General features: G+C 46.3%; 1 protein-coding gene across 2 annotated transcripts in view; it reads left to right on the top strand.

The window, feature by feature from the left end:
* Positions 1 to 13,241, top strand: part of Cap2 (cyclase associated actin cytoskeleton regulatory protein 2) — a 145,917-nt gene that overhangs the window by 117,798 nt on the left and 14,878 nt on the right. For both annotated transcript variants that reach the window (XM_052729652.1, XM_052729653.1), the window contains one exon: positions 12,916 to 13,105. In XM_052729652.1, coding sequence (XP_052585612.1) covers positions 12,916 to 13,105 — 190 coding nt within the window. The remainder of the gene's footprint in view (positions 1 to 12,915; positions 13,106 to 13,241) is intronic.

The raw sequence follows: 13,241 nt of genomic DNA, 5'->3' as shown, positions 1-13,241 counted from the left end.
GAGATATTGCTTCAAATAACTCTCTGTTCAGCCCAGAGAAGCAGAGCAGAGTATAAAGCCTGGACGGTTATTCATGTGTGTGTTCACAAATAGATATGGAGGACACTTAGGGGTGGGTTCTGAGGATCCAACACAGTGCCTGATGCTAAGTGAATACCCCATGCCTGAGGTGCCCGGGCCCTAAAGGACGTTTAAAAGACACCTTTCTGACTAGTGACTTGTAAAATGTACACCATCAGGAGGTGATCTTTGGCAGGACAATGTGGTATGACAATGTGTTCTTATGTGATCATTAACAACTTTGTTTATTATAACGCTGATGCTCATGTCCCCTGCTCCTACCGTCTCCTTCCCCTGGTTCCCTGTGACAAGGGTCTTACTCATCTTCCTGGGTCTATGAATTTTAGTTTTTACGGCCAACTTGATACAATCTAGAGGAACTCTAGAGAAGAGTCTCAGTGAGACTGGCTGGCCTGTGAGCATGTCACTGGCAGGTTATCTTGTGTTAACTGAGGCAGGAAGGCTACCCACATGTGCCGCCGTTCCGTAGGTAAGGGATCCTGAGCTTTGTACAAGAGAAGAAGGTGAACTGGTTGCAAGAGTGCATGCATCGGTTCATCCTTTCTGCTCTTGGCAGTGAATGCGGTGTTGTTGCTGGTTACTTCAATTGCCCACCACCTTGACTTCCCCATAATAATGGATTAGAACCTGGAATTGTGAGCCAAATAAACTCTCTCTCCCTTAAATTGCTTCTGTCAGGGTATTTTACCACAGCAACAGGAAATGACACTAAGGCAGTCTAAAACAATCCTTTCTGGGCCGGGCGGTGGTGGCGCACGCCTTTAATCCCAGCACTCGGGAGGCAGAGCCAGGCAGATCTCTGTGAGTTCGAGGCCAATCTGGGCTACAGAGTGAGTTCTAGGAAAGGCACCAAAACTACCCAGAGAAACCCTGTCTCAAAAAAAACAAACAAACAAAAACCAAAACAACAAATAAAACCTACAAAAAGCTGTTGGAGTTGAACTCTGAAGGATCTATAAGAGTCTCCCACTTAGAAGAACCTTCTAAACTAAGATATGGAGGGGTGGGGTAGAGAATTAAAAAGAGGTGTCTGGGAACACAGAAGTGTCTTCTCTGCTCTGAGGCTATGAGCTCACTAAAAAGAGTGGATCTGGGGTCCCCAGCAGGGACTGCCTACCCACTTTCACTGAATCAGCTGCATTCATTTTGATCAGGTTCCCTCCCACTGAGACCTGCATAGTCTTACTTCATTGACTACAGGTTGTGTCCAGTGTTGATGAGCCAGGTGAATATATGTCTTTTTTCCTGTGCTGTGATGGGAATGGACAATGCATTTTCACTCTGCTCGGTGACATTCTCCAGTCCTTCCCCTTGCCATCGTCTGTCTCTCATCTTCAGATGGCAGAAACTCAGGAAATTGGGTCTGATATTACATTAAACACAAAAGGTTTTCTTAAGAAAAGATGGGGCTGTGCAGTGGTGGCGCACGCCTTTAATCCTAGAATTCAGGAGGCAGAGGCAGGCAGATCTCTGAGTTCAAGGACAGCCTGGTCTACGGAGCAAGTTCCAGGACAGTCAGGGCTACACAGAGAAACCCTGTCTCAAAAAAACAAACAAACAAAAAATACCCAGAAGATATGGGTTATCCTGTAAATGTAAAACAACCCTCCATAAAATCCTTCGCAGAGATGATCCCTGGCCACAGTCTGCCATACCTGTCATGTGTACTGAGTGCATTGCAATCCCTGAGCACATTGCTCAGTGGTAGAGCACCTGCCTGGCATTCTTGAAGCCCTGTGTTCTAGCCTCAGCACTGCAAAGAAGGAAGGAAAGAGAGAGGGAGGGAGGGAGGGAGGGAGGGGAGGAGAAGGAAACTCAAGCATCAGTTGTTCCTTTCCCATGAAATTTGGAGTTGGAATTGAAGCTCACGTTAAACAACTCTTAAGTTCAAGAGATAACATTTCTGGTATTTTCATTAAAAAAATTAGTTAAAAATATATATGCAACGTAAATAATCTCCCTAACGGTGTTTAACTTGCCCTTGACCTCATGTCTGCTGTTTAGGAAGTACTGATCTTTCAAGGCACCATAATCATTTCTTTAGGATCCTAAAATCCAAATGAAAACCAAAAAAAAAAAAAAAAACCTTTAATTCAGTGATGGACTTAGGCCCATCCGGCCAAATGTAGTCGCTGTCCAGCTGAGTCAAGGCGCATGTCACTCTCGGCATCCAGCCAGCCGTGGGCTCTCCGGCCAGCTCTCTTTGAAGGGTATACTTGGCTATCTTTAACTCTGGGAAACTTTCCCATGGAAATTTTATTTTTCCTTTTTTTATGAGAACTTGTATTTTTATGTTGCTGATGCTGGTAGTCAAAAAGAGAAAGACAACTTGGAGATTCCAGATTTGGTCTGGGTATCGGTTGCAAAGGAAGTTCAGACTCTTTAACAAAGGCCACTTACCAAGCCGAATTCTCTCAAATGCCTAGATCGCACGAGTGAATTAGACTGCACCCATGTGAACTGTGTCTCATCTCTGCTGGCGTGGCCTGGTCCACTCTTACCAAAAGATTCTACTTGGGGCATGTCGAACAGAAGTTACCTCCTACGTTTTTGGAAGGGCTCGTCTAAACATACATCGAGCACAAATCTAATTTTACCGGTACTGACTGAGTATGTCTCTCTCAGGGTGTTTTGGAATAGAAAGCTGCTACTCCATCTCTGAAGTGACTTGGTTTCATTTGTTCTATTTTGCTTTTCATCAGTTGCCAATGCTTTGATTTGTCCATGTCACCAGAGGGGCAATCTACAAATCCACAGGAGGATAACCTTCTGGGATAGCAAAGGACAAAACCGGGGGAAATTCGGGTGAAACTTTGAGGATTGGGGCTTTGAGATTTGAGTTTGTCCAGTGCTGAGGATCAAAACCAGGCCTCATCTTGCTAAGCAAGCATGCTTCAAACCAAGCCACATCCTCACCCTGAGATTGGGGTTCTTAGTGACCTTCCTTTTCACATCTTTCGAAAAAGCTGTTTGGAGCCTTGACTCAGGAAAGAACTAATTCAAGTGGGCCCATTTTGTCTCAAAGTTTGCACCCACCTTTTGATAGCAATTGCATATAAGGATTAGGACTTAGTGGAAAATAAGCAATTTCCACAGTGTTCAATACCCATTAATAAAATAGAAAATAGTCTTTAAATTGACTTTCCAAAAGTTATTAATAAACATATCCTTAAAATACTGCATGGCACTTCTCTGTCGTGTCATTAACAATTCTGTTCTCTTGGAATGGTTCCCAGGGCCTTTATTTTCTTTGGCAGAAGTCTCAAAATCCAAATAAGTGATAAAAGAGAATTCAGCCTGAAGTCGTAAATCACGTCGGCTTGCACTTCTGTTGCGAGGATGGTCATCCTTTACACTATCTCGAGATCTCTCTGCAGCCTTACTGTTGGCTTCTTGTCTGTGTGTGGGGGATGTGCTATGGTGTGGTGTGTGATGCATGCATCTGAGTATGTGAAGATGTGCACCTATTTGCAAATATATGGAGGCTGAAACAGGACTTCCGGTGCCCTCCTCTACCACTCTGTTCCTTATCACCTTGAGATGGGGGTCTTTCTTGCCCTGGACCAGGCTCACCATCTCAGCTCACCATCTTTTCTGTAGGTGCTGGAAATTCATACTTGGGTGCTTGTACCTGCAGAGCAAGCACACGTACCCGCAGAGCCATTTCCCTAGCCCCACGATCATCTGTCTTGGTTCTAATTGTAATGGAACTGTGGTATGAATGGGAATGTAAAATCTGCAGGTTGTTGAAGAAGTTCTGTAGTCTGGAAATGTGTTGATTTCACTACGGTCGATCAAAGTGCAGAAGTGAACCCATAAAGCCAAGCACAGGGGCCCACACCCATCATCCCTGCCCTTGAGAGACAGGCAGAAGGGCCACTGGGAACTAGTTCTTAACAGCCAGTTTCATAGCCAGCCAGTCACACTGCCAGATCCTGTCTCAGTGTGTGTGTGTGTGTGTGTGTGTGTGTGTGTGTGTGTAATAAGTGTTACCAGGCATCGTGATGCACACCTGAAAACCCAGCACCTGAGAGACAGAGGCAGGGGGAATCTGACATTTAAGGTATACAGTGAATTTCAGGCCATTCTGGACTACAGGAGTCTCTGTCTCAAAAAAAAAAATAAAATAAAACATTAAAAAAAAAACCCTAAATCATGAATTTGTGGTCGGAAGACTATTTAAGGACTGGATTGGTAGAGTACTTACCCAGCATGCTTGAAGTGCTGGGTTCAGTCGCCAGCCCTGTGTAACCTAGGCATGGTCACGTGCCTGTAATCCCAGCTCTAGGGAGGTAGAAACAGGGGGACCCGAAGTCCAAGGTCATCCTTAGCTACATAGTGAGCCGGATCTACATGGGAGAGATGGTGGGGAGAGGGAGGGATGGAGGGAGGGAGAGAGGGAAAAACAGAGAGACAGAGACAGAGACAGAGGAGAGACTAAGACTTTTATTCTTTCTTCAGCCACTGGCTCCTATTATGGAAATGAGAGGTTTATTGCTCTTATGCTTCATGTGTTACATTATATCAGGTTGTTTGGAATTCTTTGTCTTTAGAAAAGTTAATCAACACCATTTTATATAAAATGTTAGCTGTAAAACATCATGGGTTCCTATGGTAGCATAAATGTGATTGAAATGGCCTGGGGACTTATAAACATCTGGGGGGATGACCAGGCACACGTGAGCTGTCACTGCTACCTGGAGACTGTTAATGGTAGGCTACATGATTAACGGGCCAAGACGGTTCAACAAAGGACAGCCAGAGAGATTCTACCCAGAAACAAGGGAACCAACTGTGTGTGTCCATGAAGGAGGGAGGGGAGAAACAAGACCCATAAACACGTCAGCTGTTCCATTCCTGTGGTCTTTATCTACCATCTCCACAAATACTTTAAGGACAGGTGGCTCAAAATATTAATGTCACTAAGCTATTTCATAAAAAGAGAAGTCTCAGCAAATGCCCTGTTGTAAGCAACATAATCCACCTGTTCCAAGAAAGGATCACGTGATAATTTTATGTTCTTGGTCACTGCTTTTTAAATGATGGTAAAAATACCAACCACGATATTGGTTGCCTGACCTCTTCTCATAGTTGAAGGTTAATGCTGTCTGTATACATTTCTTCTTTGCTTAAATTCCCTTTACCTCTCCTTTTCGGGATTAAGGGATTCACAAAGCACCCAATGGCGTGGTCCAGCTCTCAGCTAGAGCAGCCTAGGTCTGGCTCCCTGGCCCCACCCAAACGAGCCCTGTTGGCCCTTCTTTCTACAAACTCAAAAAGCTGGATAACGGGAATCATTTTTATAGCTTATTTAGATGTAAGTTTAGACTATATCTGAATGGACTGGTTAATTAAGAAGTAGTGTTGGGAGGAATAAACATGCATGTTAATTATAAAGAATGGCCACCGTAGAGCAATAGTGAACTCTACTTAAAATTGGAAGTAATTTCCCTTTCTAGTAAAATCTAAATTCCAAGAGTCCGGCATGCTGCCTTATGCCTGTAATCTCAGCATTTGGGAGGCCGAGGCAGGGGCATCACTGGGAGTTTGAGGCCAGCTTGGTCTATGTAGTTAATTCAAGGTAAGACCCTGTCTCAGAAACTCCAAATACTGAAGTCTGATCCCTAAAGAAATGAAATGAGTAGTAGCTGCTCTTAGAAGCAGCCATCAATGAAAACCGACCACAGGGCACACTGGTGCACAGCCATAGTGTACATAATGTAGGCTAGATTGTAGGCAGCCAAAAACTTACAGATGCCCCATGTGCAGGGTGAGACGATTCTTGGTTTTCTGCCTACAGTTCATGGCTTTAAAATGGAAGAGGCAGCTGTTCCCAGGACAGTGACATCAATTTAGAAAGATTTGTAGAACATTAACTTTCTTTAAAAAAAAGTCTTTGTGCCAGAAAAAAAAAAAAGTCCATAATCAAACATCTGCTCTCGGAATTAATCTTAATAGGCCTTAAAAGCCTCATTTGGGATTTTTGTGCCGTGTTCTTGCAACCTAAGTGAACTTTTGCACTGGGAACACAGCCATTGGAAATCATAAGTACCGCTTCTTTTTCCTTCTAAGTGGTAAGCCGTTGTTACATGACTTTTATAAACGCTCTTTTTTAATTATGCCCAGCCTGAAGACCCTGAGACACTCTGGAGGCTCCTCTCCTGGGTCTCAGAAGGCTTAAGTCATTTGGGGGGAGGGGTCACTGCCACTTTGGTAAGGTAAAGCCTGTCTTCCTCTGAGCTCCTACACTGAGGTCCCCACCTTCAGTTCTCAGCATCGTTTTCTCAGCTAGATGTTTGATTACGGAGTTTTTGGTGTGTGGGGTTTTTTTCTGGCACAAAGACCTTTTTAAAGAAAGTTAATGTTCTACAAATCTTTCTAAATTGATGTCACTGTCCTGGGAACAGCTGCCTCTTCCATTTTTAAAGCCATGAACTGTAGGCAGAAAACCAAGAATCGTCCCACCCTGCACATGGGGCATCTGTAAGTTTTTGACTGCCTACAATCTAGCCTACATTATGTACACTATGGCTGTGCACCAATGTGCCCTGTGGTCGGTTTTCATTGGTGGGTATTTCTCAGAGCAGCATCAATTTCTCATCCAGTCACGTGACTTCACCTCTTTGGGTTCTGGGCACTGAGATGTCTGACTCTGCACTGTAGCTATCAAATGAAGGTAATTGTTCAAGTCAAACATATCTTAAAAGAATGTATTGATGAAAGCTTTCTTTGAGCTGGGGGAGTAGCTCAGTCAATAAAGCACTTGCCTTGCATGCACGAAGATTCAAGCTTCCCTCCTCAAGGCCCATATTTTAGGGTAAAAGCTATGGAATGAGTAGACTGGCAATATGGTTCAGTGAGTAAAGACACCTACCACCAACCCAGACGACCTGAGTCTGAGCGCTATGATTCACTTGGTGGAAGATCAGAACTGACCCCTGAAAGTTGTTCTTTGACCTGATCAAGGCAGATGGTTCCTGAAAAACAAAGCCTGCACCTGTACACACACAAACACGGGAGAGGGGCAGGGAGGGGGCAAGGGTGGGGGGGGAGAAGGAAGAGAGGTATCAAGGGAGGAAGGAAGAAGAACCTTTGAGAAATGCCCAGAATATTCTGGTAATTGGCAAGTAAACCACACCTCTAAACATCCTGTGGCTGCTTTGCACAGATCTGCTCCCAAACCCTCCACTCAAGGAATGAGTGACCTCTACATGCTAATGTAGCAGTTTCCCAAGACCTCGGTAGCACCCAGCAGGGAAGGGACCTCTCTGCAATGCCATCCCCCTCAGATTCCCAAAGCAGGGCCTACGTCTTTGGAGACACCTCCGGACAGACCTGCCCCTTGGCAAGCTCTCTATCTATGTCTCTATGCAGAGCCTGCCGACAGGCAGCTGGGTAGCTGGGTAGAGGCGTGCGGATTGTAGAGACAATGAAGAAGACAGAAGAGAGTCGAGAGGTCTGCTGGTCAGTGCCGGACAGTCCCGAGTTTATTTCAGAGCCAGTTTATATATAGTCTTGAAGGACAGAGGTAGAACAATGCACAGCACAGGCATTCAGCCACTATCTATCCTACCTTGCATCAAGGAGCAGGCAGTTTCATTTTCTATCTCGACGTACCTCCCTCCGGCTGGTGTCAGCAGCCTGCATCTGGCTAGACAGTGTGTTCCTTCCTGTGGGCTAATCAGGACTTTCTCATAGCCCTGGAGCGAGCAAGCTTGAACTCTATTGACTCAGAGTAGACTTGAGATTCAAACTGGGAAACTGAGTCAGTTGTGGGCTCCCAGTGCCTTGTCCTCTGAACTCCCCCACTCCCCCCCCCACCACCACCACCAGTGCCTACAGCCTCCGTTCCCATTGCTGTCAGTGGGCACCCAAGGCCCTGGTGGTCTTGCTCCCGTCCAGTCTGGACACCCTGGTGTGTCAGTTACCTTTCCTATTACAGCTACTTTTCAAAGGTAGTGTGCTGAGGATCATTGACTTTCGATCCATAGTCCGTAGGATACCAAGAGCTCATCCCACAACTTGAGCATTCCATCAGGATCCGGGGACAGGGTGCAAGCATGTCGTTCCTGTCATCAGTGAGCACAGACGTAATGGGCGGGAGGCCAGGTTTTAGAGCGGAATCCTAAAGCATGGCAAGACCAGTGTGAAAGTCAACTTGATACTGCAGGGCCGGTGCCCAAACCAAGACTTCTAATCTCCCCTGTCAAATGAAGACCATCCCAGGCCATTCATAAGATGACAGCCAGGTGCAGGTGTGAGAGGCCCATGAGGCAAGTGACACACACCTCCTTACACTAGGAGGACTGAGGTAGGAGTAAGAGCATGAGGCCAGCCTGGGCTACATAGCATGACCCTGTCTCAAAAGAAAGAACTAAGTCAAGGTTGTTGTACTCCCAACACTTGGTCACATGTGTTCTAAGAGGAGATGCGGGGGAGGAAAATGTTATTTCACAAGGTAATCCATGCCTCTAGTCTTTATAATATTTGTATTAATTCTTTGAGGATTTCATACATGCTTTCAATGTATTTTGATCATATTTACTCCCACCCCCGACTTCTCTCCCTGAGTCCTCCCAGACTCACCCTTTACCTCCCCGTCCCCTCCCAACTTCACATGGACCAGTGACTTTAAAACAAACAAAACCTAGAGCAGTAAGATGACTCAGGTGGCCGCCAAGCCTGGCCACCCGAGTTCCACTCCCAGGACCCATGGGAGTGCAAAGCACTGACCCCTCCTGTAAGTTGTCTTCTGACCTCCACATGAGCACACACCTAAATAAATAAGTGTAAGTTTTTTGTTAATGTAGCTGGATGTGGTGGTGAACACCTATAATCCCAGATCACAGAAGGTAGAGGCAGAAAGATCAAGAGTTCGAGGTTATCCTTGGCTACCTTGTGAGTTCCAGGCCAACATGGGCTACATGAGACCCTGTCTCTGGGAGAGAAAAATCTGAATATAGATAAAGGATTTCTGTAAAGAAGGCTTTAAAATCAACAGACATGTGCTAGAACTATGCCTCTGACATTGGCCACTGGTTCATTGCTGAATGCAAACAGCATTTGTGAGTTCCTGCTTTCTTCTCTGTCAGAGGGATTTCAGTACGGCCCAGGTGACACTGTCCTATTTACGGTTCATCTCAGCCCATAGGACAGGGTGGTTGTTCCCACACTCATCCCCAGACTGCAATCACCTAGAGCAGTGGACACACACACACACACACACACACACACACACACACACACACACACACACAGAGGAGTGTGCATCCTACCCTGCTCCCATTCCTCAGTTAGTGTTTCTGCCACACAGCCTGAGCTTGGGAGGTTTCAGCAGATCCGTAGGTACTTCAGCTGTCCCAGTAAATCTGAGAGCCCTGGCACAGAGCTGGCAGAACTGGCGTATGAGCCCGGGCGTAGTTGAGTCCTGACTGGGTAGTCAGTAAGTACTAAGTCAACAAAAACATTTGGCACCTGACAGTCCTTCCTCAACCCCCAGTGCCTGCTTCCTCTCTCCTTCACTGGGTGTCAGGCGGGATCAGTCTTGCTGGCCACTGCCCACTAGATGCCAGGTCACGGGAGGATGTGGAAAGTGCTGAGGCTGTGGTCTGTAATGGTACAGAGAGAGGAGGCCAGCAAAGATAAGTTCCTCCCCTCCCAAGTTCTGGGGGCAGCCCGAAGAGATTCATTTCAGGGAAGGCCTAATCAGTTTGGTTTCAAGTCCACGGTTCAGTAAAGCCCCTGCATGCTAATCACAAAGTAACCTTGGAAACCAGAGCCTGATACTCAGTGAAAGATGTGGAAATGAGGCTGTACCTCTGAAGAGCACGTCCACGGCAGCATTTCACAGGCCCCAGGCGTCCTTGAGTTGGGAGATTTTATTTTCCACATTTATCTCAGTAAACCTTCTATCTGCTGTCACCGGGCAAGCCATCCGAATGTGTCAACGCCCCCAGAAGATGGGATGTGGTTTTGTTGCTGTGTGTCATCCCCCAGCTCTTGGATTATGGAATGAAGAGACCAGTGTTTCTAAGATGTAGAAGCCAGGACCGGCTCCCTTTCTCACAAAGCAGGAGTCCTGCAAAGCACAAGTTTTCAGAAGTTGGGGGAGGGGACTGGTCCTCCACTGACTGTATGAATAATGACACAGTTATGAGAAAGAGTAGTACTTCGTGGCTTTCAGTGACTATCACCAAGGCCTGGAAAATATCTTGATGTGCAAAGCTTGTACTGTGTGTCCTTTGTGAGTCTGAGCGATTCCTCACATTTCACCTCGGTTGCATGAGAGAAATCATTTAGGATCCTGGGGAGAAAAATTGGCTGGTCTCAAGAACTGTGAAATCATTTTCTGCTTGACCCCAGAATCCTGGCAGAGTCAGGGTGCTCCTCCTTAGGAAAATAACAAAAACAAAAGTCCTGCAAATCACGGCTCCGGAGAGGAGACTACAGCCTACTGGGGCTCAAAGACACATGTTCTGAATGAGAGAAGAATCTTTTCTATTCACAGCAGCTCTGTGCTGAACAGAGATTATGTAAGTACTCAAAAATAGCTGTTTTAAAAGACAACTGAAGATTAAAACTTCCTGACTTTGACATCTCATAATACCAACTTGTTTATGAAAATAAGATTATGCTGTTCTCATTAGCATTTAGCACTTATATAATGTTTTAATTTTTGTATTTGATATTGAAAACGCACACACTGTTCTGTCTCTCCCAATTTCTTAGTTGGCCATTACATCTTATTTCAAAACAGGGTCTCACTATGTGGTCTAAACTGATCTCCATATAATAAGCCCAGGGTTGCCTGAAACTAATCATTCTCCTGCCTCAGACCCTGAGTAATGAAATTCCTGACATGTCCCAATACCCCTGGCTCTGCCTCTTTGAAATTTAATTGGCTTCTAATTCCTTTTCATAGGTGTGTAGTTATATATCAGTATTTACAAATATAATGTGAAAAAATAAATAGCTCAGTGCTTAAGAGCACTTGCTGCTCTTCCAGATCTGAGTTCGATTCCTCGAACCCATGTCAAGCAGTTCACAACTGACTATAACTCCAGATTCAAGGAAACTTATATCAGCAGACCTATTACATATACCCAAACAGGCACACATATATTCACATAAATAAAAATATGTATTAAATGTGGTGGTTTGAATGAGAATGGCCCCCATAGGCTCATATGTCTGGATGTCTGGTTCCCAGTGAGTAAACTGTTTAGGAAGGGTTGGTAGGTGTGGCCTTTTTGAACGGTGTGTCACTGGGGCTGGGCTCTGAGGTTTCAAAAGCCCATGGCAGCAGGCCTAGTCTCACTCTCTCTGCCTGCTGCCTGTGGATCAGGATGTAAGTTCTCAGCTATGGCTCCAGCATCATCCCTGCCTGCCTGCCTGCACCGTGCTCCCCACCATGATGGAAATGGACCAACCCTCTGAAACTATAAGCAAACCCCTAATTGAATGCTTTCTTTCCTAAGTGTTGCCTTAGTCATAGTGTCCCTTCACAGCAACAGACATTAAAATAGTAACTAAGACATTAAAAATAGAAGTATAATGATACACACATCTTCAGTTTGTTGTTTATTGTCAAACTGGTTTTAAGTCCCCTGAGGCCAGGCATGGTGGGGCACACCTCTAATCCCAGCATTCAGAAGGCAGAGGCAGGTGGATCTCTGTGAGTTCAAGGCCAGCCTGGTCTACAATGTGAGCTCCAGGACAGCCAGGGCTACACCGAGAAACCTTGTCTCAAAAACACCAAACAACCAACCAGCAAAGTCCTCTGGGACTATCATCAATGGGGTCTACATTAGCAACTCTTCTCTTTGCTGTGACCCAGCACCTGACAAGAAGCAACTTAAGGGGGGGGGGGGGGGCGCTAATATGGCTCACAGTCTGAGGACACAGCCGTGACAGTGGGGAAGACAGGAGTGGGACACAGCTGGTCACGTTGTATTGTAGTTGGAGGCGGAAAGATGAATGCTGGTGCTCATCTCCTTCTTATTCAGTCCAGACCCCAACCCATGGAGCGATACTGCCACCCCCTCGGGTTGGTGTTCCCTTCTCAAAGACACGGTCAGAGATGTGTTTCCAGAGTGTTTCTCTATCCCATCGATGAAGACGAGCTGCGTCAGAGACAGGAAGCCCCCTCTTTTGTGCCTCCTGGTCCTACCATTTGGATTTGTCAGACCTTTGAGTTGCAGATTGCACACCACACAGCAGAAAAAAAAAAAATGAGGATGCATGCCAGCCGTGGCTAAGGGTCGGATTGCTATTGGCCTATCAACCTTGACATTTGCAGAGCAATCAGAGGGTCCAGGTGCCTTCTGCCTCTGGAGCTGACAATCACCCAGGCCACAGATGGCCTTTGTCATTGTTTGAGGCATGCACATTTGTGAAGTGAGTTCCAGAGAATTTCAGTCTCCCTTTACCTACCCAGAAGTGCTCTAATTGTCTGATAACGCTCTCTTTCTCTCCCCCACTCTCTCTATTTCTCTCTCTAGTGGTTGTGGTTTCCTGTCCACAAAAGAAGTTAATTTTCTTATCCTGCGAACTACTTTTTCTCACAATTCTAATAGTCAAGGCTGGTTTCATTCTTATCCAGGGCCTTGGGCATGAATTTGGGACTGTGGCTGTTTGCTGATGACTTGTCTGTGGGATTCCTAAATATGCAGGTCCCACCCAACAGACTGTATGCTCCCAACATGGATTCCCCCGCTGATTCAGGGCCCTTCAAACGGGCTCACCAGGCTCTGGGACCCCGCTGGAGAGTCTCGACTCCCTGACAGAATCCCGCCCAGAGCTTCAGTCTCAGCTCCCATCCTCTGTCTCCCATAGGGTCCTGTGGCATCCACAGCATCCGCGTTTTGCGTCCTCTCCTCTGGGCCTGGTCTCCCACCACCACCTCCACCGCCACCCCCTCCTGGGCCACCTCCGCTTTTTGAGAATGAGGGTAAAAATGAGGAGTCTTCTCCTTCTCGCTCAGCTTTGTTTGCCCAGCTTAACCAGGGAGAAGCCATCACAAAAGGTGAGAAAACGAATCCTCCCTGGAAGCTGCTCCCCTCTCCCGCTGGCTCTAAGCAGATGGATTCTCCAGGGCCCCAGTGAAATGCGCATCATTCCACCCCCATTAGACACAGGGAGAAAGAGCTGCCCTGGGGAGG

Source organism: Peromyscus californicus, unplaced genomic scaffold (assembly GCF_007827085.1).
Source record: "Peromyscus californicus insignis strain IS unplaced genomic scaffold, ASM782708v3 Scaffold_8__1_contigs__length_139910024, whole genome shotgun sequence".
NCBI classification, from domain to species: Eukaryota; Metazoa; Chordata; class Mammalia; order Rodentia; family Cricetidae; genus Peromyscus; species Peromyscus californicus.
Note: the sequence above shows the minus strand (reverse complement) of the source record. Positions and strands in the feature narration are given on the sequence as shown.